Source organism: Rhinolophus ferrumequinum, chromosome 21, assembly GCF_004115265.2.
Source record: "Rhinolophus ferrumequinum isolate MPI-CBG mRhiFer1 chromosome 21, mRhiFer1_v1.p, whole genome shotgun sequence".
Taxonomy (NCBI): domain Eukaryota; kingdom Metazoa; phylum Chordata; class Mammalia; order Chiroptera; family Rhinolophidae; genus Rhinolophus; species Rhinolophus ferrumequinum.
Genome location: NC_046304.1, coordinates 24,115,828 through 24,141,099, shown reverse-complemented (window position 1 = coordinate 24,141,099; position 25,272 = coordinate 24,115,828). Strand labels below are relative to the sequence as shown.

General features: G+C 42.8%; 1 protein-coding gene across 1 annotated transcript in view; it reads right to left on the bottom strand.

The window, feature by feature from the left end:
• ACACA (acetyl-CoA carboxylase alpha) overlaps positions 1-25,272 on the bottom strand; it is a 260,073-nt gene that overhangs the window by 24,630 nt on the left and 210,171 nt on the right. The window contains exons 47-53 of the mRNA XM_033090744.1: positions 18,087-18,230; positions 17,372-17,492; positions 14,159-14,255; positions 10,899-10,995; positions 9,844-9,979; positions 3,095-3,272; positions 1,189-1,301 (exon numbers count right to left, since the gene is read on the bottom strand). Of these exons, the coding sequence (XP_032946635.1) occupies positions 1,189-1,301; positions 3,095-3,272; positions 9,844-9,979; positions 10,899-10,995; positions 14,159-14,255; positions 17,372-17,492; positions 18,087-18,230 (886 nt within the window). The remainder of the gene's footprint in view (positions 1-1,188; positions 1,302-3,094; positions 3,273-9,843; positions 9,980-10,898; positions 10,996-14,158; positions 14,256-17,371; positions 17,493-18,086; positions 18,231-25,272) is intronic.

Genomic DNA, 25,272 nt, shown 5'->3' with positions numbered 1-25,272 from the left:
AATTATCCTGTTTGGAGAAGAAAGAAAAAAAAAAACCACCTCGATAACTCTGGGTGGCAATAGATTTTATAAACAACTTTGCCAATTTCTTGTTGTATGTGTGCATTTGCCCTAAAGGGATCAGGCTGCAGTGGGTTAGAGTTATTGGTGGTTGTTGCCTAATGGCAAACCATGGGACACAAACAGGGCTTAGTGTAACCCAGGTCACGATGCATGGCAAGCAACCTGGCTCAAGACTCCAAAGGCCAGGATGTATACTCTTAGAAGTTTCTGTGTCTCTAGGTGGTGAAGACATCAAGAGTCCACAAAGGGTAGTTTATTAATTAAATTACCATTTGGAACATAAATGAGCTAGCATCTCTCTTTTTTATGCCTTCCGTTCACTGAGTTTCACCACCTTTTCACGAGAATCTCTGCTTTGCTGGAAAAAAAACTAAAATCAACAAACAAAAGAACCTCAAGCAATTATCTTTACCAGCACAGCAAGGGGCTCAATGGGAGACCTGGGCAGAAAATCAGTGTTTTGAAAGAATCTGAAACTCATTCAGACTCTGGACTCAACACAGGACTCCCACAGTTTTGTCCTGTGTTCCGATTGCAAGTGCCTTCCAAAAGCTCCAGAAACAAATTGAGCAACAGAGCCATGGCTGGAAGCATCAAGCGCAAAGGCTCCCGGCACTCTTGCTGCCACAGCCTGTTCAGAAGCACGCAGCGCACAATCTTTGCTTCCATTTCTCTAGTTCAGGATGGCCCCAAAACACCGCCTGGGAGGGGCTCCAGCTTCCGTATCCCATGACACCGAATGTCACATCCCTCAGAAATGAGGCAGGTTTTTCCAAAGAGGACATTTAAGTCTAGCATATTCTCTGCCTGATTAACCTGCCCCCAAAAGCAACTTCTGGCTAATTATTCCATACAAGGTCATCCACAAGCCTAGAAAGAGGGGCTATTTGAACTATAGGGAAATAGGAGAAAAATCGGGTGACTTGAGCTTTTTTAGGGCCCACTTACCCTCCTATTACACACACTGTTTCATTCTACCAGGGTTCTTACCATACAGAGGACAGTAAATAAAGATTATCATGAATTTGATCAAATGCTTCAGTGCCTCCTCCCCTAGCCTAGAATGCACTCATTACAAATCAGCTGAATGGCTCATTGATTTGCCAGGAGGACAAGCAGACATACCCAATCGCTCAGCCAAGTAGATGTAGACCGGGTCCACCCGCCGCATGGTTTTCACCAGATCCTTTTTGCGGAATTTGATTTCTACTGTCCCTTCTGGCTCCAGAATTGATCCCCTGGATCAAAGAGAGAAAGAAAAGAAAACATAACAAAACAGACACAGAGGCACTTTAAAGGCAGGTGACAACGGAATGAGGCCAGTTACAATTTGTGGACCAGGAAATAGCTTCATTATGGTTTTGCCCACCCATGGCTCACAGAAGAAACCCCAGGGGGAGGAGCAGGCGCCAGAGAAGTGTCTAAGTGAGGTATGAGAAGGGCCTGGCAAAAAGCAATTAAAAGCATTCTCATTACCACACCAGTCTACTTCTATCTCAAAGGGAGAGGAATACAGATTCCACCACCTACAGCTGGTAAAGGTAACAGGAGTCACATTATTTTCCAGGAAAAAAAAATATGATGCAGGCGCAGTGGCAGGGGAACCCCCTCCAGCTCTTGGGCTGTACGCTGAGGGGCCAGTGCTCATCAGTACCACCTATGGCGGTCGGCCTGCTGGTAGGACACAGACACGCGAGGCCGGGCCAAGCAGTAATGTTCTGCCTACTGCTCCAGAAATGACCGAGTGAGAGGTCTCAGGTTAGCGAGAGGTCTCAGGTTACTTCTGGTGCATACGAATGATGTTCTACGATCAGGAACTTACCCTAAACACCTTTCTTCTCCATAAATGTTTACATTTTTAAAAAAAGTTACAGCTAATGCTATGTGCGTGGCACTGTTCTAAGTACTTACACAGAAGTCTTCACAACAACCCTATGCCCAGGCCACATCCACGATGAGCTAAGGTACTAATATCCCCATTTTACAGATAAGCTAATGAAGGTACAAGAAATTAAGAGACTTTTGTTCATGTCTAAAAAGCGACAGAGGGGGATTTGTAACCAGTGTTGTTGCAAAGAAGGAATTGTCCAGAGGACAATTTTTCCAGAGAAATTGTCTCTGATCTGGTATCAAATCAGGGGCTAGGTTAGAACTTAAAAACAATTTAAGTTCTTTAGTGCAGAACATAAGCTTAGTGATTTGACAAGCAGCTTTTGAAGTAGGGCTCTGAAATTTTTGGGAAAAGAGAAACACAGGCACGCTCATAAAACGATTGGATGTAGGAACTGGCATGGAAAATGTCAAAGAAACACGGTGGAAAACTTACCCACTTTGGAAAGGGTTGAAAACAGATTCTGAAAGGAAGCTAGATTTGATCTTTTTTACTTAAGAATTTTCAGGTGTCCCCTCCCAACAAAAGCCTGGGATTTTTCCCTTGCAGTTCTTTGGGTGCTCTCCAAGCCTCCGAGAATGCCAGAGTGAGACCCTGGACTCTGAGGGAGAAGCCTTGGTGTGGAATCACAGAATGTGGGTGTTGGGGCGCACCGCAAAGACCACCCAGCTTGTTCTGTGCACAAGGAGCAGCAGCCTGGGGAGACTAAGGACTCTCCCCAGCACCACACTACTCAGTGGCAGAGCTGGGTTAAGACTCTAGAACTTCAGACTAACAATTCAGTCCTTCCACTCCAGCTCGCTTGAAGCTCCCTCTGGCACATACCTGAGAGAGCGTGAACAGACATCTGAGGAACAAATAGGAAGAGAGAATCTCTTTGAGTTTGGGGGTGCCTGGAATAGAGGACTTCATGGTAAAGAACCTGGGGTGGGGGATCACACTGAGAGAGCCTGATTCCAGCCCAGTTTCCTTCTTATGCCAGTGGATACTATTTCGAAAGTCTATTTTTTTCTGACCTTGGAGCCCTCTGGGAATGAACAGGTTCAAATAAAGTTCTCTTGGTTATAATGTTCTCCAGGAGGAAACCGTGAGCTAGAGGCTCCCTCGAGGCAGTGAATGGAAATAAGGAAGGAGTACTACCTGCTTTCTCGGTCAGCATACATCTCCATGTGCCGGGGGTTGATGGTGGGATCAATCACGACCCATGAGCCACCCCGCAGCTCGGCTTGGGGAGGAATGTAAACCATCACAGGCTGAGAGCATTCCCGTAGGCCATCCACAATGTAAGCACCAAACTTCAGCACCTGGTCATACATATCTATGGAGAACGAGACCAATTAGAAATCACGAAACAGTGCTTCCAAACCCTGTTTCAGATCATGGCACACGGAGGAAACCAATAATATTTATATGGCACACTGGGCCTCCGTGAGGTGGCTGGAGGTGACAGGTCTGGAGATTCAGCCAACCCAGGTCCTGTGTGGCCACCCTGAAGACTAAAAGGATTGGTATTTCCACATGTATTCTGTTCGAGATTCCAGGAAATCTTCAAAAGCACAACAGAAGTGCACTGTCTTCCACAAGATTCAGTGTGCAGGCCCTATGGATGGCATACCCATTTTATATCCTCCCTGAATTTCTGTACTCAGGTTTCACCACATTAATTCACACTTGCTCTACAAACGTGGAGTATTTTTCATGTCAATATGTGATCTCTCTCACTACATTAAGTTTTCTGAAGGGAGAAACTATTCAAGCTCTTTTCAATTCTTCTCATGATACTTAGCGTATGATAAGCTCTTAATATGTGCAGCTAATAGAAATGGATCCTTCAAAAACAGCGTCTTTCATCTTTTATCCCCAGTGTCCTGTCCAGTGCCTGGAACATAAGTGTTTGCTGAATGAATGAATGAGCACATACACACTTCGGAAAGGACACAACCAGAAAGAAAAACAAATTAATTCCTTAGCAGTTGCATTTTTATCAGGGTTTCAGTGAGAGGAAAAAATTTAAACGCATATATATTTATTGGAAATGTCACACAGCCACATAAAAAGCGGAGCCACCTCTTCATTTTGCTAATGAGTACACTTTGGAATGTCCCCCAAAGCCAGGAGCAGTCTGAAGAAAAGGGACCCCTGATACATAAATAAAGTGAAAGTAGGATCAGTTATTTATTTCCCAGCAATTTATGAACTTCTTCCCATTTCCTGGCTCACTAAAGTCTAAGTATTGCTAAAGCTTTAGGTTTATGATTTCAGATGTTTAATGAGTACTTCAGTGGAACCACAATGGATCCTTTTTAAACACCAAATAACAGGTTCAACAGAGTTCAAACTTTCCTATCAAAGAGAGGATCTCAATTTGGAATAAATCAATTCTGGAAATCCAAAGCAAAGAAGCATTTTTCAGGAAGTTAAGAGCAAACCAAATAGAAATTGCTTTCATTGTAGTAACTGGCAAATTAAACTGCCACCTTCTCCAAAGTAAAAATGGCTCTAGAGACAAACCATCAGTGAACACAGTTTACTGCAAGGCATGCGCCTTTCTCCATTGTCCCAACCTGATTCATCTGTGAAGACTTCAGAAATTCCAAAAATTCATAGGCTGCCCCAAGAAAAACGCCCTACTCTATGAGGAATGTGTATGGTCACATACTCTGTATATACGATCAGAGCAAAGACATTTCTTCCTTTGGGAGGAAAGCAAAGACCAAAAAAATTTACTGCTAATTACACAACTGCTGTATGAAGAGCAGGGAATAAAGGACTTTAAGCGCTTTACGCTAATTCTGTGGTTATGAAAATAATTGCTCAGTTCAAATTATTTTAACTAAATTAATTCTTTAGTGGATATTTCAACCAGTGCTACATAATAAAATAATTGTGTAATTAGCAGTACATTTTTCAGTGCTGCCAAGAGCACAGTCTCAGAACAATAGAAAGGAGTGGCCCTCAATGGTATCATGCACAGAGAAGAAACAGAAGGCGTAGATAAAAGAAGTAAAACAACAGAAAACAGCATAAAGAAAGTCATCCTACTTGGAAAAGAAGAGTGTGTTAGAGGCAAATGAAGGGAAAGTTTCCAGTCTCTTCATTCCTGTTTGTTAAAGACATATCTATGCAAAATCTGTCTTTGTACTATCTATGATTAACAGACCCAGTTCCCCAAAAGGAAAAGGGGACTCTAAAATGTACTTTCATTTATTTAATTAAAAAAAACAAACACTTGATTTCAAAGTATATGCAAATAGTTTGGGATGAAGTTGAGTGCGTGTGCATTTTTCATTTTTGTAAAATAGACCCTGGTCCCTCCTTTTATCATCACGGCTGGTTTACTGCATACCGGAGAGCACGGCTTCATATACACACACACATAAATCATTTAATCATCAGAAAATCATCTTGTTCTTATATCCACGTTACAGGTGAGTAAACTCAGGTTTAAATAAGTGACTGAGTGGCAGAAATAAGACTCAAACATAGACCTTTTGGGCTCTAAGGTCCACATTCTACCACTTCACTCTTAACTCATCATTCTTATTGCAAGGAAAGGTCTTGAGGCTGAGGTGATCTGCTTTCCAGCACCTGATACAATGGCTGAGTAAAACAGAAACCAGAAAAGAGACTTGAATAAATGTCTGAACATTTCTAAATTTTGCCTGGATTTTTTGTATGGTCAGAAATTGTACTGATGACACTACCAGCTTGGATCTGAACTACCACACAATTATCTTCAGGCCCCAAGACTGAGTAGAAAAGGAGCATCAAGGTTCATTAAAGCTGACAAGCTGGGGACTGAAAATAATGCCTCCATCTAACCTGGAACACCAACAGACCCACAATCCAACCACCAAAACACCCCCAAAGCAACAAAGCCTATTAAAACATAAATACTCAAACAAACTCTACAAACAACATGCTCATACTGAACCAGCTGCCCCAAACTACACATTTTGAAAGGCAGGCTGAAATACTTGGCAACAATCTGACACACATTTGTCGGAAATCCATATTTAAGAGACAGAAAAGAAGCACAGCCAAAAATAGCAGGGGAGGGGCTACTCCCAAGGGTTTAGGCTAGACATCAGTCTGGGGAATTTTAAAGCGATGCATATGCTGCCAGTTCTCAGGCCTTGGGAAATACAACTGGGAATGGAAAACACGGACAGGTTCTTCATTGGAGAGGAGGCAGCTGGGAGCTTCCTAAGCATTCTGAGCAAAGAGCATCTGCCTGAACGGTGATCACACAGCCTTTCCAGTGTGTTCTCAGCACCCAGACACCAACCCTGCCCACTGGGGCCTTCACTGTTACACAACATGGATAAAGTGTGGCCGCCACATGTACCAAGCAAGGGAGCAGGGTGCTAGGGTGTTTCCACAGTGCCTCCCACTCTCAAAACTGGAACAGATCATATTGGCGTGGGGCGAGATTATCTGTTAGGAGCTGAAGGTAAACACTAGGCATACGTAAGCGGCATAAACGTAATCTTGCTCATGAGTTCATTATGGCTGGCTGACACTGTATTTCCACATCCAAGTAACCGGAGACTTCAGAATAGACTTTCATTCCAGTTAAAGTTTTCCATAAATGTTTTTTTATTGTTATTTATAACCTGTCCCAGGAAAAAATAATAAGTATAACATGAAAAGCCAACTGAGAGTGACCCTGTAGCACCATCAGTGAGGTGGCTTAATATCACTGGGATTTGCATCCTATCAAGCTATTCATGCTGAGGCTGGGACCCTGGTGCTAATTTCTAGTAAATTTCACGCTTGATGTCTCCCTGTTGTGGGTCATTGCCGGTTCGTCTAAATAAACTGCTTCCAAATGGCTCTTCCATCTAAATATTCAGCCAGTTTTTATAATTTAATTTTGCATTATGCTGAATAGCCTTCCGGCCAGATAGAGCTCATTGGAAAAAAAGCACCAATACCATCTTGACATGCTTTTATTTATTTATTTATATTTTTACTGCTCGAATTAGACCTCCTAGGCCGACTAGTAAAGAGTTTTTTTTTTTTCCCTCCACTAATGTCAATTTTCAGCATAGCAAGAGCTGTCTCTAATCTTTTCCTACTCATTACACACAATTTTGGAGTCATTTTACCCACAGTGCAGTCGGCTCCTGGCTGTGTGTTTGTGTGCACTGAGGGATGGCATAATTGTTTATTTTCCCTCCCTGCATAATCCCCAGCCAGTATTGAAACCAAAACTGCAAACATCTCCCCAAGGGATATAGGATGTCTCTCAGCTTAGGTCCCTTTACATGAGATAATATGTAGAAAACATCCTGGTCTGTATGTAAGTACGAAGGTGGACTTCCCCCCCTTCTACTTTTACACCAATCTCTATCTTCCCCAAAGCCTTTTCTGTCTTAAGTGATGTGTAAATGGAAACAGCAGCACTAAAATTCAGAAGACAGACTGACCCTGGTCTGTATCAGGCCAATAACTAATTTTTGACCAGGGAGAAAAGCGGGGAGGTTAGTGTTTAATGGGCACAGATTTAATGTTATGGATAAAAAAGTTGAGTATATATAGAGGTGATGGTTATACAACATTGTGAATGTATTTAATACCACTGAATTGTACTCTTACACATGATTAAAATGACAAACATCGTGATGTGTATTTTACCACAATAAAGAAACATAACTGATTTCTGAGCTCTTGATGTTTCTTGTCACAATAACCAAGGACAACCCCAAAGCAGAGGGGAGGGAGGTACATTAATAATAACTTTCTCAGGAACCTAGATACTCTGTTCTAGGAATATTCTAGTAAATCTGGTCTGGTCTTAGGCTCTAAAAAACCAGCCGTTTGTGCTATAGGAAGTCAGACAGATCTGTGTTCCTTTCCCAAATCTGTCATTTTTAGCTAAATGATCTCGGGAAATTTACTTAACCTAAGTCTCAATTTATGTAAATTGCAGATAATAATATAACCTACCCCTCCGAGGTGCTCGTTGTGATGATTATGGAAGATAATGCATGTAAAATGGTTAGCACAGTTTCCGGTGAAAAGAGCTCAATGCATCTTAATTGTTGTTGTTCTTATTGGTACAGGGCGAGCAGCCAATCTGGGCCTGAGCCAAAATATGCAGCAGAATTAAAGCTTTTCCCACAAGAGGCACATGGCAAACTTCTGAACTCTGAACTTGTTAGACAAAATAGCCAGGCTGACTTACTACTAAGCAGTGTCAGGAACAGCGAATTCTCAGTGGCCCCTGGAAGAGATGTACCTAAGGAGAGGTAGCACTGCATTCTCTCTTAAGTCTTAATGTAAATCTTACTCTCAAGGAATTGGGGATCAAGCGAAATCTGATGCTAACTGAATCTCATGTATATATATATAAATGAAAGGGGTTTCAGAATTTGGGATCAAGTGAAATCTGGTGCTAAATCAATCTCATATATATACATGAAAGGGGTTTCAGGCCCCCATCACCAAAATTTAATATAGTATCATCCTCTTGTGAACACTGTGGTATGTTCTTTATACTTTATACATTATAGCTTTATCATCCTTCCTAAGACATTTTTCTTGACTCCTTGAGGCACTGTCTGTTTCTGACTTGTTTCTGTTTTGTCTGCAGTAGCTAGCATAATTCCTTGCAAATAGGAACCCAATAAAAATGTGTAGAATTCCCTTGTTTAACCTATACTCTCAATATCTATGGCATTTCCACCGATTTATTATCTTTGTCCAAAAACAATTCACCTTGATAGTCCAAGAAAGTATACGGACATGAATTTGCATGTGTAGTCAAGTCTCCCCCAAGAAAAGTAACAAAGGTGGTAGCTTTCCAGCAAATATGGGCAAAGGGGACCTTTTGAATTCAAGACTAGCAAAAAATTGCCCTAGTCTTCTACATTTTGCCAGGAAGGCCTGGCCTTATAGGGCTTTTCCTAGCCAGATAAGGGAAAGTTGTTGAAATAAGACTCTAATCTCTCTCCACCCATAGCTGATAATCTATAAAAGGGGAACTTCTCCAGTGTCTTCCCTCAGAGCTAGAGATGCTCCTGCCCCAAGGTATTCTGGGTGAGAGTTCGTCCTTCCGTATTTCATACGCCCGTATCTCTGATCACTCTATTTACTCCAGCAGCATCCACTGCTCCTACTCCTCGAACCCATTCTACTACTTCCGAAGACTGAGCTCTCCCCTCCGTGAATGAAGTTGACACTCATGGGCATAGTCCTCCCCTCCTGGTAAGTAGTCGCTGTTCTCGGCGTGGCCATGCCTCTCTGGCCACTGGAGAGAGCTTCATTGCTCTAAGAGGCAGAGTGTGTTTCCTTTGGTGTTCCCTGAGCTGTCCACAGTGGCTCTGCACACAGAGGATTCTCAGGAAATGGTGATACTGCTGCCTAATCACTAAGCAATTCCCACAGCACGGAGCAGGGCCTTTGTAATAAAGGGCTAATATGCTGGAGCCATAGGCCCAGGGCTGTTGTTGGATAATAATAAAACATATCACAAATCACCACAAAGAACAGCCTCTGGTATGGCATTGGTTTGTTTCCTTCTGGAAAAGGCTAATTTCAGTATCCATCTTGGTCATTGTAGAGTGGTAAAGAGTAGCAGCAACAAAAAGTATGCCCAGAGAAGAGGGTCAGAGACTAGCACGACCGGGCTTCTCAGGACCACCATGCACCTGTGGAAGCTAGCCTAGAACAGCAGTCCACCTGGATAACACTAGCAGGTTGTTCTGAGAGTTTGCATGGAATTGTAAAACACACTGAGTTTTCCCATTCAGGTGGCAGCTCAGAAGACATCTCAGAGGGAGCATAATCCCCAAAAAGCCTAGGGGGATGGACGCCCACAGGCTCTGCCCAGCATAAGCCCTCCTTCCCCTTCCGCCCCTCCAGCCCACAGCCAGGCCAATCACCTTTCATCCCACCAGAGAAGCCTCTCCAGTTAGCAAAGACCATCAGAGGCAGCCCTTCCCGTTTGAAGTCCTTGATGGCCTGAAAGGTCTTAAACGCAGAGTCTGGGAACCAAACCTGGCCAGCCTGCTGGATGATCTATTGGGGGAAATGAAAGAGGAGACACAGTTAACACCACAGTTTGAGGGGAAGTCTCTACAAGGTGAAGGAGGTTTCACTGATTAAAAACTCAACATCAAACTAAATAAACAAAAACTGTTGTTCATCCTGAAGATGTTCTTAGAAGAAAACAAACAAACAAACAAAAGATCCTGGATCTTTGACTTTTTTAAACACTGCTCTTTTTAAGTCCTAATCACACTGCCACTGTTTAGTCCACAGAGGGAAACCTTACCGCTTGCAATGGAAGAGTGCAGTCTCCGGATCCTTGTTCTGGGCTTCCCAAGGGCCACTTGAAGTGACTCATCTACACTCCTCAAAGCAGCCAACTGCCCACAGACTCCAAGTCCTCTCAGCTCTGTGCTTAGTGCAGTTTTTTCTGCTCTGTGGTTAATCAACAGGCCCCTGATACGACCTTGTGAATAGCTTCCTCCCCAGTCTCCCCCCCCATTCTCATTTTCTGGATCTTGTCAGAGTGTGGAAATGTTATCCATCCTTTTAAAAAAGATGGGCTGTGGTGTTCCCATTTTGGCAGACTCCATTATTAACTCTAGTAGTAGCTCCTCCATCTGTGTGATCAGAGCATCTGGGACCACAGAGCCTTCGGCACTGTGTCAGCTGCCTTTCTGTAAGACCACACCCCCGATAGAAGTAGACCGTTTTCTAGCATCAACAAGACAACGCAAAGGCCTATTTGATTTTTCAGGCAGAATTTAGCTTGCAGTCCATTTAGAGTCGCCTTAAAAGTGAGCATATGTTGGCCTGAAATCATTCAAGGCTGCTGACTGCCCTTTCCTCTAAAACTGGTGGTTTGCAATGCTTGCAATATATCCACAGTCTCTGCAGAAGGGACACACAGCTCCAGACACAGGTGTACAGGGAATTCGAGGTGCTCTACCTTGGCTTCAGAATCCAGGTTTGCAGGATCAGCTGGGGTACTTAGTTCTACTGTTCGGGTTTCTACAGCAACTACTCCCACAGGTATTCCTCCTAGCCTGATAAAAAATGAGTCACATAAGAACCCAATGTATGTCAACATGACAGCTGGTCATTTATTTTCCAATCCTACATCAAAACATTGGGGGAAAAAACTGGAAACAAATACAGACAGCAGGGGGAAATCGGATTCTTCTAGCAGTAAAATGTAAGACTCTCTAGATTTGGTGAATATGGCAATTTTTTGTAAATACGGTGGGAAACTACCTTTAGAATCACTCCTATTTCCCAACACAGGATAAATTCAAACCAAGGGTTGTAGCAGGGCAGCCTCTGCATTTAGACTCAACAGCTCAGCATATGCACGTGTGCCTGCACACACATTTTTGTGGTTGCCAAATGAAATTTCTCAGTTCCTCATATAGCATCTCTTTGGTGAAGATGGAGGGAAATGGTTTGAAAGGTAGAAGGAACCTGAAAGTTTCAGCAACTGATTTAATGAATGCTGGCATTGCTGGAATAGAGCCCTAGTTTTCTATGGAGTATTAAAACATAGTTCCAAATAACATATGAAGGTACAGCAGGTCTTACCATTGGGCATATAGATGGGGAGTGAGTAGGTATGTTATGGGGATGATGAAAAATATGCGCCAAACATAGGGAGGTGATTAAACAAGCCCTTAACCTTCTCTTTCATTGGAAAAGAGCTACAGGACGGGGATAACTTTCAGTAGTAATCTTGGTGAAACAGCTGATCTGTCCTGGAAGTACATATTTAATCTCCAAGCTATGTTAATTTAAAAAACTGTCGAGGAACTCAAAGCCTCTGCAACTATACTCCATGAAACCTTCCCAACTTGGTCTTCATAAAGATTTCCTAGTAAAAGTCAGTGAGAGAGAGAGAAAGAGAGAGAGAAGGGGGGGAGGGAGGAAGGAGAGATCGAGAGAAAAAGAGGAAAGAGTAGGGGAGGGGAGAGATTGCTGCAAGGTACAGCTACAGAGCAAGTCCCTACTCTGGAAAATGTAATTCAATCTTCAGTTTCTCAGCTGCATTCCTTGGGGTTGGGACTAGGATGGGTTATAGTCTCTCAGTCCTCCATGGCATCTCCATAACAAACTTTTCCATAAAGGATGGTCTTTGGTTGTTACACTGGCTACTGGAAATGGATTCTTGTCATACAAGAGGCCTGACAGGGGCCTGAGTGGGGACCACCCACCCCCTTGTCACTTGCCTGCACTGAATCAGAATCAAAAGCCCTCTAGACAACCAGGCAATGAGCAGGAGGTACACAGGAGGGTTTAGAAATATTTCTCTTCACAATGATTAACAATCCAACTGGAAACTTGTAATTGCAAAAGCCACCCTAAATCGGTAACTTATAACTTATATATTAGGGCCCATGTGACCTAATAAAGAACATCTTTATCCGAGTATTACAGTTATTTATTGAACTTGAAAACAGCTCAGAACAACTTCTGTTTTCTATTATACTTCATATAAATTTTATCAGGCTAGCACTTGAAGATGCTACATCTTGTTTTATAGTGTGTCCCTGGACAAGGTGCCATGGAATAATAAAAGACAATTTACAGCCAATAGCACACATATTCCAAACATACATACCAAAGATGAGTTTTGGCAGCACTTACAGTAACAATCCCAGAAGAATACATTTATATTTATTTCTTGAAATGCCATTGCTTTTGAAAGAAGCTAGCTCCATTTGTGTTTTATATAGTTGTGAGCATGTGTATGTGTTTGGAGTAAGAAGCCCAGAACTCATCAGATGGAAAGAAAGGGAGAAGTCAGAGTGAGTGTCGCAATAAACAATGGCAGAGCTAGCCAAAGCCAAGCTTGACTGATCTTGCTCATAGACAATCCCTATTCTCCCAATCGTAAATCGTAAGTGTGAAGCATTAGTCTCTTGGTTCCCATGGGAGGATCTTAAAGACCTTAACAAAGGTTTGGGTTTCTGAGGCTTAAAACCTGTCATGTTTTTTATAGACAGAAAAACTGAAGCAGACTAGATGAGACAAATTTTCAAAAAAGTTGGTCTGAGTGTGATGTGAGGACTCTCTGTAACAAACCGATGGGTCCTGGGTAGGACAGGGCTGTCTCTCTCTCTCTCTCTCGTGCACCCCCCACTTCCACCTCTCCAGTGGGAATTTCACCAGGCACAGGGAGTAATTCTCACTGGGACCCAGAAGCCTGGGGTGAAGTGGAGGGACTGAGATGCAAGAGGAAAATGGGAGCTAGTCCCTGCGGGTTTCAATTTGGGCTGACTTGGGGCCTGACTCTTATTCAGAGTCACGGTGGAAGCTCCTGTCTGTGGGATTTGCCATCTGATGGCTCCTTGTCACTGGCAGCATGAGGCGTGCTGACCTGCTGTACTGAGAGAACCACAAAGCCTAGAATTATTTTCAAGGCTAGAATCTAAATCTCAACCCAATGTGGCATGTTTGAGAATCTTGAGCAGGTGCCACTTTTCACCAAGATAAGGAAAACTGATTGCCCCCGAGAGAAAGCTGAGCTCCAGATGTGGGTCCCTAGGGCAGCATGTCTCTGCAGTGCCGAATGAGATTAAGATCGGCCCTGGCAGGTGCTCGTTACGGCGAGCGCTACAGATTATTTCGTGCAGAACTTGCTGTTGAGTGAAGCACTTCTTAGAGTGGGTATTAAAATTTAATAGAAACTTCAATTTCCCACTTACAAAATACAGGTATCCCAGCAACCTATTCCAGCTTGTTTTACTCCTGTTTCAGGTAAACTGTTTTTTTGCAATACAAATGTGGTGATAAGCCAAGATAGTACATTTGCTACTTAAATAATCTTGATGCCATGAAGGAACTTCTTTCAAGTTACATAGAGAAGTAGATAAAGCTGATTCACTTATTACCTACTCCTGAAAGGTCTTAGGGGAGGGGGTGGGGGTCATCCGTGGGCTGTGGCTATTTACAGCCCCCAAAGAGTTTTTCTTTCAGCATTATAAAGAGGAAATGTTGTCAAACCCAGACTTTAGATTCAACGCGTCATCGGAATGATACGCTAAATGACTACTGGGAACCAGCACTCCTGTCATGCTGCCTTGGGAAGGACTATAATCCAAAATTCTTAGAAAGTTTAGACAAAGAGAACATTATTGGTAGGAACCTAGATAGTCATGGTCCTTTCTTGTTTTTAGTTGGGAGGAAAAAGAGCTTCCAGAACAAAAGAGCTCTTACCTGGCTCTGCCAACCACCACAGTCTGTGCCCAGGGTTGCATGATTTCTGAGAAAGACCCATAGTCGAAAAATCCACTCAACCACTGACCTTTCTGGGCTACAGCAGGAAAAGAAAGAAAACAGAGAATAAAGACAGTCAATCCATTGAACATGCACCGGAACTGGCAAATTTAAGGTTGGCTTTGGGGGATTATTTGGGGAAGTTTGTTGTGTTTTTTAACCAGGTTATAATAGACGGAAGCATTAGACAGCTGAATGTTCATCTGCCTTCAGACCTCATCTCCTATTTCATTTGCTGGGCTGCATATAAAAAGATCCACTTATCAGCAAAAGCATCATTTATTGTTAAACGATGGGGTTCAGCTAGCAGAGTTTGCATTGCTTTAAAATAAATAACTTGGCTTTTTTTCAAAACACCACAAACATTTGTCAAAAGGCAGCCAAGTCATTAAAGATGTTTTCAAAATGTCTGTTTCTATTTTAAAACTTAGCTTACAATTTTGTTTGACTCCACTGACTTTCTTTTAACGGAAAGCTGAAGACAGCCAAATGGTATTAATGACCAGATGAAGATCCAAATTTGGGGGAAAGAAAATGGACTCAGTTTTTTCCTGCTACAAAAGCAACAAGATATAAATCCACTTTATTTACAGCTGACAAAGTATAATCTTTTTATAAGAAAGGGCCATCCCCACATACTATTGACAGAGTGAGAAGATAGTGGTTAAGACGCACACTTCATGTCACTAACTTCCCTTGCATACAGAATTTCCTTCACTGGCAACACACGTAACTTTCAACATCTTAGTTTAAGGAAAAAAAAAACTTTTGTTCCACAGGTACCCATGTTTGACCAAGGCCCCATAAAAGCTTCTGCAAATAACTGTTTCCTAGCTTGCCCTCTGAGCTCCCGGTTTCTCACTGATTCTTCTAATTTGAACATGCCCTCCGCCCCCTAAAAACCCAAGTCCAAAACCAATTAAAAGTGGAGATCCGAGCAAGCTAACCTCTGCTGACTTAAACAGGATGGAGAGTGTTTTATCAAGACTAAACTTGTAATTACTGTGTTCTACATTCCTTGCCTCTATGGCCCCAGTGTAAAATGTGATCATCCATTTCAAAATTATCTCTCTATCGTGAGCCCAAAGCCGATCGTTTAGATTCTGGTCTCGTGTTGGGCGTCAGTTTGAAGAATATCACAGCACTATCTCCTCTAATAAATGACTTTAACTTTTCACCTAGAAGATATCTGCTTTAACTTATCACAGGGAATCATCTGCTTTCTTTAACGTTTCCACTAAATTAAAATCTGAAGTCACTCGATTTGGAAGCGAGTGTTGGCTGCATACAGACAGCAGGATGAATTACTAGGGAGTCGATGAAAAAATATTATCCAAAACACAGAAAACTTAGTTTATCACAAATTCCATTTTATTCTGTAGATCTCATTAATAATGGCCAAGCTAATACCCACTTACACACATACAGACACACACACCTGTGCACCCCATGAAAGAGGGCTCAAATTTTGATGATGGTTCTAAACCAAACCTCTGAATGCATGAGGATATTGAAATTTTAATTTATATGCTTAGATCATCTTATGATTCTCACTTCAATAACAACGACTTAAACTACAGAATTCATTTCAAAATGGAAATGTCTTCTTCTTTCAAAACCCTCCTGCCTTACATGTTGATTTGGTGAGGGGAGAGAGCCACTGGTGGGCTGGGGCTATTGCAGGTGGGCTTTACAGCTCCTGAAGAGTGGGTCATGTTCACTTCCGGTGTAGAACTTAGAAGCCAGCTAAGATGGCTCCCCAAAATTCCTAGAATACTCACTGAATCTTGTTCTGAATTGTCCCAGAAAAGTCCTGAATTTTATCTCAGGCTCATAGTTCTTATCATAATAAGGGTATAAAAATGAGAGGTAGAAAGAAGATTACTATGATGATTCTTCTGGCTATGGTAGAAAAACTATTTAGTTTTATTAAGATTAACAAGAAAAGGCACTGAAGACAACAGGTAAAATTTTAAATTAAGGTCAAACTTCCTCTGGTGATTTTTCTACACTATGTATAGTTAGGCTTTGGATTAAGCCCCAGCTCCTAAGTAATAGCTGTGTGACCTTGCACAAATCACTTGACTTCTCTCAGCTTGTAAAACAGTGATCTCTTTGTATCTCTGAGAGGTGGTAAGCCCAAATAAGATAATGTATATGGAAGTGCTTTACAGTTCCACCTGGCTGAGAGTGGGTGCCCACAGAGGTTTATTAAATTTTCCTTATGAAGACTTCTTTCTCTTTCAACAAAATCACGCTGACTCTTAAACTTAATTAAATTATCTTCTGCATTCCATTCTTCTTTAAGATATAACCTTTCTTTGAAATAGTTGCAATAAACATGCAAAAAAGAACAAACATTTTCTCAAAAAAGAAAAAAACACCTGAAAAAATAAGATTCAACATGTAACAGGGGGATTTGGGGCTTCACAAAAGAATCTCCTGATAAGTAAGGTTTGTGAAAAAAGCCAAATGGACCAACAAACAAGAATGTGCATTTGTTTTTTGTTTTGTTTTTAAAGTTAGGTAAAATCAACCCCAAGACAGAGGGATATATCAGATAAACATGGAGGGAGGGCTTGTTCTTGCTCTGTTTATAAAATTAAAAATTCTGGCCAGTCTCTTCATGAATAAATGATCTCCCAAAGTAACCTGACATTAATGACTAAAGCAAGTGCCAATACTGTTACCAGCGTAAGAAGGGCACCCCGCAGGGTGGGTGCTCGGCAACAGCTTGCTGAGCAAAGACCTTTTCTAAAACTGATCTGATTCATCTCTGTTTAGAGAAACTAGATGGTTAAAGACTCTGGTCCTAGAGTTCTATGGCTTATATTTAACTGTTTTAAAGTCTTTGAACCCATTCACTAGTAAGTGCTTTACTAGCAAAATAAACAGAAGAAATGTTTAGTGACTACTCTTCTTATGACTCAGTGGCTGATTTGTAAATCTCGTCTCATTATTTCTCACATGCTCTTGAAGGATTTTCCATCTTTTTCTTCTTCAGAGAGCATTTTTCAGAGCTTTCTCATTTCCAGGTACTTTAGTAGCTGTTTTCTGTGTCACATGCTATTGTGCAGGAATTGGTTAGTGATTGAAAAACAGACTGAAAGCTTGAGAGCCAGGGTACCACAGGATCCTCCAACATATACATACTTGGGTGAGGACGGCCTGCGAGCATCCATCGAGGATCATACGGGGCCTTTGTGGGAACAAACTCGATGATTCTATCTATAGGATCCTTGGAGTTCAGGATGGGCACTGAACTGTTTACATTCTGGAAGGACATTGGGAGGGAAAGAGCACAGTCATTAGGAAACAACTGTCCTGCAATCCAGATAGGCAACAATTGTTAGAAAGACAGCAGGCCCCACATACGGAATGACACCCAAAAATCCCAATCATCAGCTGGAAGCATCCCAATTGTGGGCCAAGCCCTGAGGAATATGCACAAGTCTCAGAGCTCATGCAGGACGGAGCCTGGCACAAAGTGGTGCATTCTAACCCCTGGCTTCGGTGTGCCCAGGCTTTCTGCAAAGCTCCCCAGAGGGATGGAAGGCTATTACAGAGGAGAAAACCCACAGTGACCAGAAAGCCTTAATGTGCTGGGGTCTGAACCCAGAAAGGCCGTGAGGGGTTCTGTGGCTGGAAAATATCACAAGGAGGCCCAAGCAATGAAATCTAAAGGTATTTTAAAGGTAGAAGGCAAAAGATGGCTTTAAGAAAAAAAAGAAATCAACAGCTTTCCGAGGAATATTTCACAAAGAATTCCTGCACCATATGGTCTCGAGGGCAGAGGCAGCAGGCTGTGGAGAAAGGGCCGGGTCCTGTGGGCTCTGGGGCTTTTTGGTGCTGGGTAGGAAGCGCTCACCTTAGGCATGTAAGACAGCCAGTGCAGGATAGTGAAAACCCCTTCAAAGTCATCACAAACGGTGCTGTGAGTCACCCCATTGTTGTGCATTATCTGGATGCCCCCCAGCTGGTTATTGGAGGTGTACACTTCCCGCCCGAGGACCTAGGGAAACAAGCAAGAGAAAAGGCATTTGTCTCCATGGAAATAAAGGCAAAGTCTATTTCGTAATTCTCACAAAAATGGGTTCTTTTCTGCACAAGACAGAGATTCCAGCTTCTGAGGGACTATCTGGACCTTCATCCTAAAAAGAAAACTTAGAAAACAAAAAGGGCTTTGAAACATACACATATACTGCTGCAACTGAAAAACCAGCAAGCCTCTCTCCCTCTCTCTCTCTTTCTTCCCCTTCCTTCCTCCCTCCCCCACCTCTCCTAGCTGCCACAGTATGCGTAGCATACTTGGACTCTGAGCTGAAACCACAGCGGTGGGTGGGTGACGCGGGACCCTGAGGAAATGGGCTATCTCGTCATCTGCAGGTCTGGCGTGCATACACACAAAAGAGGTAACATGCCTGTCTTTTGACAATCTTCAGTGACAAGTCTCAGTTACAGAAACGCTGTGAAGTTTGGGTTCCTCGTTTTCAAATTCTTTTTAAAAGGATTCCTTTCTCCCTTATATTTGATTTTTAAAGCTGGACCCCCCTCCCCCCACCATACACACACACAAGCCCTAAGGCTGACAAAATCGCGAAGCAACTCATGATACCACACGAACCCTTGAGTCTAAACTCTTTGTGTGCTGGGTACAGGGCCGTGATTTATACCCAATCCCACCTCTCCTGCCTCTGAAGGTTCCAGGGAATCCAAGGCCTCAATCCCTGGGTATCCCTGGAGGAATTTAACCCTTGTGAGGTCGAAGAGCACCTGCAACTGGAAACCACAAAGTTTTCCTGTAAAGGAGAAAACAGGAAGAAAAAATATTCTTGGCACTTGGAAATTGTAGGGTTTCTTTTCTCCTGAAGATTGGTTAATAATTTCTTTCAGGAAGGGAGGTTTCCTGACCCAGCGGATGGAAGCCGGGCAGCCTGATCACTGACTATTGCAAACTGCTGAGTGTGTGGTAATTGCCAGTCATCCAGGGTAGCCCTGGAGAGCCCTAAACAGTTGTAGAGCGCTTACTGTATTTTACCTTTCCTTTTCTCTCTCCCCTCCTCCTTTAGAAAATAACTATAACACAAAATTTCTTCCTTACTAACTTTTATTCATTTCCAGTCTTTGGAGAGAACCTAATAAATGAAAGACCAGCAAATTCTACCTGGATATTCCCATTCCGCCCCTTCTTGTGAGGAGCTTTGAGAAGCTCCCCTGCCTGCTGGCTCAGCTCCTACATGAAGACCCTCCAAAGGCTGAGGAAGTTGGTGACCAAAGTAATCACCTCAGTGTGACCCAGCTGGCCTTGGTGCCATTTTACTTCAGCTAGGAAGGACAGAAGAGACTTTTCTGAAAAGAATATGGAAAGCAGGATTACCCTCAGATTACTGCTTTCCTCCAAAAGGAAGTGCAGAGAACAAGCCTTTGCAGGCAGCCCTGAGCCGAGCACCGTGCTGGCAGCTCCGTTTGAAAGAGCCCCAGGAATGGGGGAGACCATCTCTGACCACTGGGCTCCCACCCTCCTCTCAGTCTGTCTTTAATCTCAGCCCAGGCACTGCGGCTCTTTTCTCATTCTCCTGCTGTCTCTTTCCATTTGCCCTCTCTCTGACTGATACATTGATCTCTCGGTCACTCGGCTTTCTGCTCCACTGAGTCCATATTACTAATAACACCTTCGCCACGGCCAGTTTACCTCATGAAGGCAGGAGCACATCATTACAAAATAAACTCATAACTTTGACATTCTAGCAAATACATGCCGTTTGTTATTTTTATGGCTTTAGTCTTTCTAACAGGCAGAGGGCATTACATACCTGTTTCATTTATATCTTTAAATGTGTGCACACATGCACATGTATTAGGAAACAAAACAGAACAACCACAAAAAAACCAAACCAAAACAAATACCCAAAGCAATCGGCTGATGGGGGACCCTGGTGGGGGCAGAAACCCTGTCACTCAGGCAGGGAGGCCGTGCTCTGATCTGGCTCTGGTTTTATGGATGTCATAAACCTGATGGCCCACAACTGGTCCTTCTGGGACCAACTGCCTCTCTGCCAGAAGTCATTCAGTGTGATCAGCAGTATTTTTAATTATTAAAATAAAATTGGAAAGGGGGAAAAGGAATAAAAAGGAGACACTGTGCTGACCCTGAATATCTGATATTCACAATCTATGTCAGGAGCCAGGAATTCGCTGCCTCCAAGAGAGAGCTGGGGCCATTTTCTATTCAGAAACACTGTTTTCTTTCCTAGGAAACATTGTCTCTCGTGCTCGGTAATGTTCAACCACTTAGACTCCCACAGCTCTCCACAATTATTAATGGACTGATGAAGAACCAGCAAAGGGACCAAAGTGGACCAAGAGCTGCTTCGCTGATTAAATACACCTTCCTCAGATGTTTTTGCCCTTCCTTTCAAAGAAGAAGAGAGCATCCAGAACTGGGCTACTTCCAGAGGCCCATTCCACTCCATATTCTTACAAACTAATGGGAGACAAACTTGGAAGGAGCAAGAGTTTAATAACTTGGTATGTCTTCCCTTTACAAGTGGAAACTCTGATACTTTGGTATTGTTCTGAAAAGGCAGCAGTATTTCTACATTTCTCCTCCTCTGGGTTCAGAAAGAAACCTAACCAGGGCTCATCACAACCAAGAACATTATTTCTGGGCTAGAGAAATGTTTGTCATGTGAGAAGATTCATTTAATTTGGGAATTAAAGAGAAAAAGTATAGGGCAGATTAACAGAGTCTCCAAATGGCTCTCTCTGACAAGCTTTATCTTAGGAGGTGGGGGTTTGGGCGGGAAAGGACACACAGAAAGGAAACCTGCTTCCATACCCACAAACAAATGCTGACAATCATAGCTACTTAACAAGCGGTGAAGAGAAAGCAGCACCCTCCAGTTCATCTTCGATGACCGTGCGTTTGGAGCAGGCACCAGTAGAATGAGGGCACACACAATAGCTCCTGATTTATAGGGGTCGTTGCTGACTCAAGTGGTTTTAATGATTTTTAGAATACTTCACAACAAAAGCCCCAACCAAAGAAGCAGAATCAGGGCTAGGACAAAATCCATTCTGCCTAACTCTGAAACGATCATGCTGGAACACTTACGCAAACCCTGCTTAGCATCTCGGAATACAAAGAAAAGAACCCCCACAGAACCACTATCTTATTCCTCAATATGTTGCCCTACCAACCTTCTACAGCAAAATCTGGCGTAAACCACTCTCGTGACCATCATATTTTCATGAAGAAGCCCTTCATTCATCAGCCTTTTCAACTTCGACACATGCATTTCTATAAAAGTCAAGTTGCTGACTATGTTCCATTTCCCAAATTATTCCTCTTACATTTTCTACCGCACGATACAAACTTTTAATTTATCTGCCCAACAAGCACCAATAACCGCTGAAGCACAGGAGCCACTGGGAACAGTGGTGACTGTCCCGAGGACCCACTTTGTGGCTCCCCAGGACTAAGTGGAGAAGCAGGACCAGGAAATATTTGGAACAGGCCCCATCTCAGAGTCCCCTGTGGAGGAGTGTCCAGATCGACACACCTGAGTAAGGGCTGAGGCTGAGAGGAAAGAGGATCTTCATACACTCAGTATAAACTAAAGCCTCATCCAGCACTTCACTACTCATTGCGGCTGGCAGACCTGTGCAGGAAGGGAACCGCATAAAAGCTGGTGATTAGCAGAGACACACAATTGTTAAAGACACCACCAAAGATGCTCCATAGCCGACAGAAATTTTGAGCTCCAAAAGAAGTACAAATGAATGCAGTCATACATACATACTGAGGGCTCTGCTGCTCTTGCTCCTTATCTAGAGACACTGCAGACAGCTCAGGTTTACCATAGCTGACAGGCAATGAAAACAGTCTAATATACCGCCTGCTCTCTCCCTTAAATCCCTTTTTGGAGATCAAGATAAACACGTTCTTCCTTTTCCCAGTGCTCCCGACGTTTGACTGAAGTGGCAGAGCATTGTGAGGTTTTGTGCAAATGAAAGCACTATGTAATACAGAATGAGTGTACTATTTACTTGTCAGGATATTTGTCAGCACAGGCATTGAGATTTCCAAGTTTCACAGAGGCAGCTTAGCTCAATTTTTTAAAAAATTGCTTTTGTCCTGATATGCACATTATGTTGGGGACCCTCAGACTTATAGGCAAATATTTGCAATCATGTGCTGAAGATGTGGAAAATAATGGTGCACATCGATGGAATAAAAATGAAATCGACCACTGTTTTCCCCTCTTTATCCAATCTTTCCCCCGGCAGACGATCCTTGGTGGGTCAGGGCAATCTAGTATTTAAAAAAGCAGGGAGTACAAAATTCCTCTTGCATCTGAGAATTAAGCTACACAAGCCGGGTCCTCGCTGCAGTCCTTCCTTCTCATTAGGATATTTCCATTCTCAGGAGGATCTGAGGAGGGGTTTTTGTAAATTTCCTGAGCAATCGTCATCACTGGACTTCATCCATGATTCTAGACATTAAAGTCACCCTGGGATCTGTCAGGTTATTGATAAAGGTTTGGATAAGGCAGAAAGAGAGATACATATGAGAAAGAATGAGTGGGAGCAGTGAAAAAGTGGTAAAATAGGGACAAAAGAAAGGAGGAAGGAGGAGAGAGGGTAAGGGAGGGGGAGAGAAAAGAGGACGGGGAAGAAAAAAAATGCAATAGCTCATCTACTCATGCTGCTACCACCTTCCTGCCTGACCTGAGAGGACTACATTTTTAAAAGCTGACAAGTAATTCAATCTCCAATTAACAATTTTAAGTGGTACAGCACATATTACTATGTAAATGTTTCTCCAGGAATATATCCAAAGGGTGACTGGAATTAAATCTCTAGGGAGACAGGATCGGTGTCTACCTGGCCGAGAACACTTGGGGGTTCCAAAACACAGTCCCTTGATACACAAACTCAGGACTACAACTTCTTATCCCCCCCTTAATTGCCACTGGCAAACAGGAGTGCTGGTTGGCAGCTGGCAGGCTAGGGTGGGGGTAGAGAAGGGGCACAGAAGGGGCACAGTGACTTACTGCTCGGACAGGAAGGGAAAGCCTGACTCGATGGCAGAAGGATGATAAGCCACAGTGGATGCAAGACCGTCCACTGCAAGACCAACAATTTCTCTCTGAGGAGCAAAGTTAGGAAGTGATCAGGTTTGCTGATGGATAAACTGGAGGAAAGGGACTGTGCTACCTGTGGTAGGAAAAGATATTTAGTCAAAAAGAGACCAAGAGACAGACCAGAAGTAATACTGGAAGACCTGTTTACTGAAATGTGGGGAGAAGAGAGGTATGAGTTAGATGGCAGAAGGATGATAAAGATTTGAAGGTGGACTAAGTGAGGAACAGAGACTCATTTTTAATGTGATGAGGACAGAGAAAAACCACATGACAGTCTGTCAAGTACATGAGAAAAGGCATAGGCTTCTGGAGTGAAAACTGACTGCCAAAAGAAATCACTCATGCTCATTTAGCTCCAGACTTGAGTGTACTGATAATAAATTACTTCCAAATATGGTATATGGTGGTATAATTTACATACAGTAAAACACCTATTTTTAGGTGTACAATTCTATGAATTTTGACAAACACCTGTAACCACCATCAAAGTCACCTCCAAAGTTTTCATCCCCCAAAGTTCCTTCATCTCCTTTGTAAACAATTCCCTTCTCCCGCATATAATAACCACTGATCTTCTTTCTGTTTCAATAGTTTTGCCTTTTCTACAATGTTATATAAATGGAATCATACCATACGTAGCCTTCTCAGTCTAGTTTTTCAGTTAGCATAATACATCCGAGATTCACGCTGACGGAGGTATCAGAAGCTCCTTTTCACTGCAGAGTAGTATTCCATTTTAGAGAAACACTGCAACTTGTTCATCTGTTTCTGTGCTGGTGGACATTTGGGTGGTTTCCAGTTTGGGGCAATTATGATTCAAGCTGCTATACACATTCATGGACAGGTTTTTACGGGTTGATATATATTGTCATTTCTCTTGGGTAAATGTGTAGGAAGAGGATTGATTGCTAGGTTGTATGCTAAGTGTATGCAACTTTATTTTTTTTAAAGTCAAACATTTTTCAATGTGGCTGGACCATTTTGCATTCCCACCAATATGTATGAAAGTGCCAGCTGTTCTGCATCTTCATCAATACTTAGTATTGTCAGTTAAAAATTTTATTGTAGTGGTATGTAATTGTGATTTTAATTTGCATTTTCCTAATGACTTTCATGTACTTATTTACCATCTATATATCTACTTGGTGAAATGTGTGTTCAAATTTCTTACCCATTTTTTTCCTTCCTTTCTTCCGCCTCCCACTCCCACTCCGGTTCAAGCCACTGTTTCTCAGTCTAGGTGTGTAGGACACAGCTCTCTGGCCCATGCTGGTGTTATGAGCCTTGTGCTCCCCCCGGCTGAGGCAGTCAGTCGCCGGTCGGCTGCCAGCGGCAGCACACAGCAGCCCCGCAGCAGCTCACTCTGACTTCCCGCTCCAGGGAAAGCCGTTGTTCACAATTTTAGCTATGGAGGGAGGAGCTCACTGGCCCATGTGGGAATCGAACTGGCGACCTCAGCGTTAGGAGCATGGTGCTCCAACCACCTGAGCCACTGGGCCAGCCCCTCGTATCCATTTTAAAAATTACTTATTTACCATCTTTATATCTACTTTGGTGAAACGTGTGTTCAAATTTATGTTCAAATGTGTGTTGGGTTGTTTTCTTATTATTGAGTTGTGAGAACTCTTTATATATTCTGTATACTAGTCTTTTGACAGATAGTTTTCTATAGGTGGAAATTAAAAAAAAAAATCCATTTCTCAGTCACTTTCCAGTGGTTTTTCTGTAAAGGACACAAGACATGAGGCCAATGATGAAAGGCTGTGTGACTGACTGCATGTACCCACCAATGGCAAGGCACAGAGTTCGGGGCTTGCAGGGCCTGGCTTCTTGGAGAGTAGCACTGACAGTTCATCTCTGCACCCTTTTTGTTTGTGTTTTATCACTTACATCTGGTGGGCAATTTTT